General features: G+C 44.9%; 1 protein-coding gene across 1 annotated transcript; it reads left to right on the top strand.

The window, feature by feature from the left end:
• Positions 1-1,733: 1,733 nt before the first annotated feature.
• Positions 1,734-3,384, top strand: LOC123164081 (uncharacterized). The gene is made up of 3 exons (XM_044581491.1): positions 1,734-1,892; positions 1,992-2,144; positions 2,676-3,384. Exons 1-3 carry the CDS (start codon positions 1,821-1,823, stop codon positions 3,189-3,191), a joined length of 741 nt encoding a protein of 246 aa, XP_044437426.1. The 5' UTR covers positions 1,734-1,820; the 3' UTR covers positions 3,192-3,384.
• Positions 3,385-3,917: the final 533 nt, after the last annotated feature.

Raw genomic sequence — 3,917 nt, 5'->3', positions numbered from 1 at the left:
ATAATATTCACGATTTTATTTTATCACCATCATTTGTGTTGAGTTTCATTTATTCATATATATATGTATTGACCCCTTCTTCAAATTAGATCTTTCGGATGCGGGATGAACTCCTAGCACCAGATCGTATGCGAGCAATTCAAGAGGTATTGGCGGCATTCTTCCTTGACCACGTGATCGCTGAAAACGGAGAATACTATGTGAACCCTGTGTTCTTATAATTTAATTAGAAGATTATATTGTAAGAGATAATTATTGTATATATGTAGCTGGTAGTGTCGGATAGATATATGAGAACTTGTTGTTCGACCAATCTCTCGGAGAAGGAGAGGTGGTCGATATCACTTCTCTCTGTATGCATATGTTCATGACGATCTTCTGTTTCCTTCATTTGATTACTAGCTAGCGTGTCTAGTCCTCTCCATACGTATATAGTACGTAGCGTCGACCAAGCACGGAGATAAGAGAGGACACTTCTCTCTATTAATTAGCCAGCTAACACAATATATGAAACACCTAAATTAACCCCCAAGACCCCCAACCCCCCCCCCCCCCCCCAAAAAAACAAAAACTCCAGCCCCTGAAATGCTGACGCGTGGATGACTATTGGTCCCGATTAGTGCCACCAACCGGGACCAAAGGCCCTCCTGTCTGGGCTCGCCGCACCGGCCACGTGGAGGCCCATCTGTCCCGGTTCGTGTAAGAACCGGGACTAAAGGGTTACGGCATTAGTAACGACCCTTTAGTCCCGGTTCAAAAACCGGGACAAAAGACCCTTACCAACCGGGACAATAGGCCCTTTTTCTACTAGTGCAAGAACAAAAAGTTGCATCTGTAAGTGCACGCGTGCACTCTCCGGATCACCAAGAGTATATTTAGTTTGACATGATAGTGAGCTTCGGGAAAGGGAATCCGCGGACGGTGCCGGTGCTGGCCGGACTACATCCGAGGCGGTGCACCGATCCGAGCGTAAAGTTTGTGCACATGACTTTCGTGCATGCATGCATGAGGCGACGACGTACGTACGTGTCGTGTAGATTTGCACGACGTCCACGGCGGAAAACTGTTAGCATGAGCCATCCCGCAGTCCGTTCGTGTGCCAGCTGTATGCCATGCATGCTCGAGCGGTCGGCATCGTTTGTTCTTGATTTTTCTTTCTTTTGAGAAAAAACGATCAGCATCGTCGAGACAGGCACGAGCTGACAAGGACAGACCGACCCCGCGAGGAGACGGTTGCGATCGGTCGGTCCACTGGCGATCCACAGCACACCCGTACGAGGAATGGATGATGTCTATCAGCCGCCTAACCAGCCAGCTGGAATCTTAAATACTGCGTTGATAAAAAGACTCGTCGTCGGATGGAGATTAAGCACTTGATTACGTGATCATCGTTTTCCGTAATTTCAGAGTGTTTAACAAAAACAACCACAATTGACGGAAACGTGTCGAAAAACTACCACTCTACGATTTTATGCGAAAAACTATCAAATTTGTCCTAAACCGTGGCAAAAAACTACCAAGTCGCGAAAGCGCTCGCTTCGCCCGCGCTAACCCCGAATCTGACAGGTTGGGCCCGCGAATCAGTTGCCACGCTGGCGAACGGACGGCCGCCGCGCCTTGACGGCCGTTAACGGCCCGTCCGCTGTCGGAACGGCGGCTGTCGGTGGGCCAATAAGTGAGAGCGAGCTCAGCCACTCGCTCATTCTCTTCCTCCTCGCTCGCTCTCACTCGTCCTCATCCTCTCCCTCTCCCTGGTGCTCTGATCTAGGTCAGCCTATCGCCGTCGCCGCCGTGGCCATTGCTGCCGGTAGAAGTTGAGGATGCCATCCTGGAATGACGAGGAGAGCTCGGACGAGGACATCAACATGGTTTCAATGGATCCTCAACTCTTTGTAAGTGCATAATGGTGGAACAGAGTTAGGGTTAGGGTTAGTTCATCCAAATTGGAGATTCCAAGTTGCTTTTGGTTTGATTCGAAGTTTCTTTTGCAGGAAACCCCTTACAGTGTGGTGGAACCATCTTTCTGTGGTTCTTACACTGAATCTGAGCCGACGTGCATGATGCATCATCAGAGGCCGAAGAAGGTGGTGGCTTTTGAAGGTGCTTTGACTGGGAGGCGATTCCTGGGTTGTCCTGTGCAGCAGGTATTAAATCTTGAACGCTAACTTGTTTTGCTGGTGGAGATGTGTGATGTGTTTTGCTGCTGGAGATGTGTAGTGCAGCATGTGGTGTAGAGATGTGTGATGTGCAGAGATGTGTGTTGTAGTTTAGAACTAAAACTTGAAAGTGCCATACATATGGAAGCTATATGTGAAAGTAGATCTTTAGTTAACTGAATTCAATACATGACTGAACCTGAGAACACCTACATGCAGAGATCTTTAGTGTACTGTGAACTGAATGTATTAGTTAGGTGTTTACTGAATATAGCTGTTAACTGAAAAAGAACAGAGTTAAATGAATTTATATCTACTGCTAAATATAGCTGTTAACTGAATTTATCTCTGATGCTAAGTCAGGTGCTGTGTGCTAACTATGAAAGAATTATGTTTGCATAATTCAGAGAGCATATTGATGTAAACAAAGGGTTTCAGTTAAATGAAATGACTTTAGTTATCTGTACTAAGCTTGTTACTAAGTGCTTTGTGGTTAATTATAAATAATTGCTTCTGTAGGATGTAGGTGTGAACTGTGGGGTTGTGGAGTGGGTGGATGGTCCTTGGCCAGAGATTCTACAAAGGTGCCTAACCAGGATTTGGGACATGTACCATGAGCAGAACTTGGGGAGGGTGAATGACAAACAAGCCCATGAGAAAGAGGTGGCCAAGCTACAGAAGGAAATTGATTTCCTGTCAAACAACTACAACCAGTTGGTGGAAGATGTATCCAAGCTATTTGACTATCAAGATGGCAAGATATCTCATGACATGTACTATACCAGTCAGGCAATCAATGAACTAAATGAGAAGAAGAAACAACTTGAGGATCAGGCAAAGATTGAGTTAAGTATGGAAAAGCTGAAGCTTGCCAAGGAGCAAAGGTGCATTCTTCAAAGCCAAGCAGATATTATTCAGAACATGAGGAAGGCCATGAAGGAAGTGGAGGGGGACAGGGACCTACTTAAGCAAGAGAAGAAGAAGCTAGAGTATCTGATTGCTGATCTGCTCAACTGGGCATGCCAGCAAAGATAAGCTGGAGAGGATCAAGGAAATTATGAATGAGTGAAGTGGTTGGTGTGTGGGTTAAGTAATTAGTAGGCCTATATATATAGCTAGCCTTGGAATGTGATGCATGTTAGGTGTATATTTTGGGAAAGTTTCATGTGCTTTCAGAATGGTATGAGGGAGGGAGGTACTGTTATGGTTTAAGAACTAGTTGATTTTATCTATAATGTAATGACTATTATGTTAAGACCTACTATGCTAAGTGAGTACTCATGCTAAGTTAAGTAAGTAAGAATGTTTTATCTATGATGAGGTTGTTTTACTCTGCATATATCATGTGTGGATAACTGACAGTAGTGACATAGTTGGAAGTAGCAAGTAACATATATAGCAATTAGCTTAGATAGTCTGACAAATAACTTAACATATGTAGCAAGTAGCAAGTAGCAAGTAACATATATAGATAGTCTGACATAGATAGATAGTACTGCCATTCATAGTCTGACATAGATAGCAACTAGTAGTAGATAGTGCCTGACATAAATAGCAACTAGTAGTAGATAGTGCCTGACGAAACTGAACCTAGGAACTTACTGAACTTACGAAAGTTCAGGACTCACGAAACTGAATATTAGTGCACTGAAGTAACTGAAGGAAGCACTTCACTCCTCCTTCTTCAGCATCTTCAGGCGCTGGGAGCGGCGCACCGCAGTCATGGCCGCCCTCTTCCTCTTGCCCGACGCCGGCTCTAGC

The sequence above is a fragment of the Triticum aestivum genome, chromosome 7D, assembly GCF_018294505.1.
Source record: "Triticum aestivum cultivar Chinese Spring chromosome 7D, IWGSC CS RefSeq v2.1, whole genome shotgun sequence".
Classification (NCBI taxonomy): Eukaryota; Viridiplantae; Streptophyta; class Magnoliopsida; order Poales; family Poaceae; genus Triticum; species Triticum aestivum.
Note: the sequence above shows the minus strand (reverse complement) of the source record. Positions and strands in the feature narration are given on the sequence as shown.

Bases quoted from the DNA above. Each gene is read 5' to 3' on its own strand.
- LOC123164081 (XM_044581491.1), top strand. From the start codon at position 1,821: ATGCCATCCTGGAATGACGAGGAGAGCTCGGACGAGGACATCAACATG. The intron at 1,893-1,991 runs GTAAGTGCATAA...TTTCTTTTGCAG, and splicing joins CAATGGATCCTCAACTCTTT to GAAACCCCTTACAGTGTGGT. The intron at 2,145-2,675 runs GTATTAAATCTT...TTGCTTCTGTAG, and splicing joins TGGGTTGTCCTGTGCAGCAG to GATGTAGGTGTGAACTGTGG.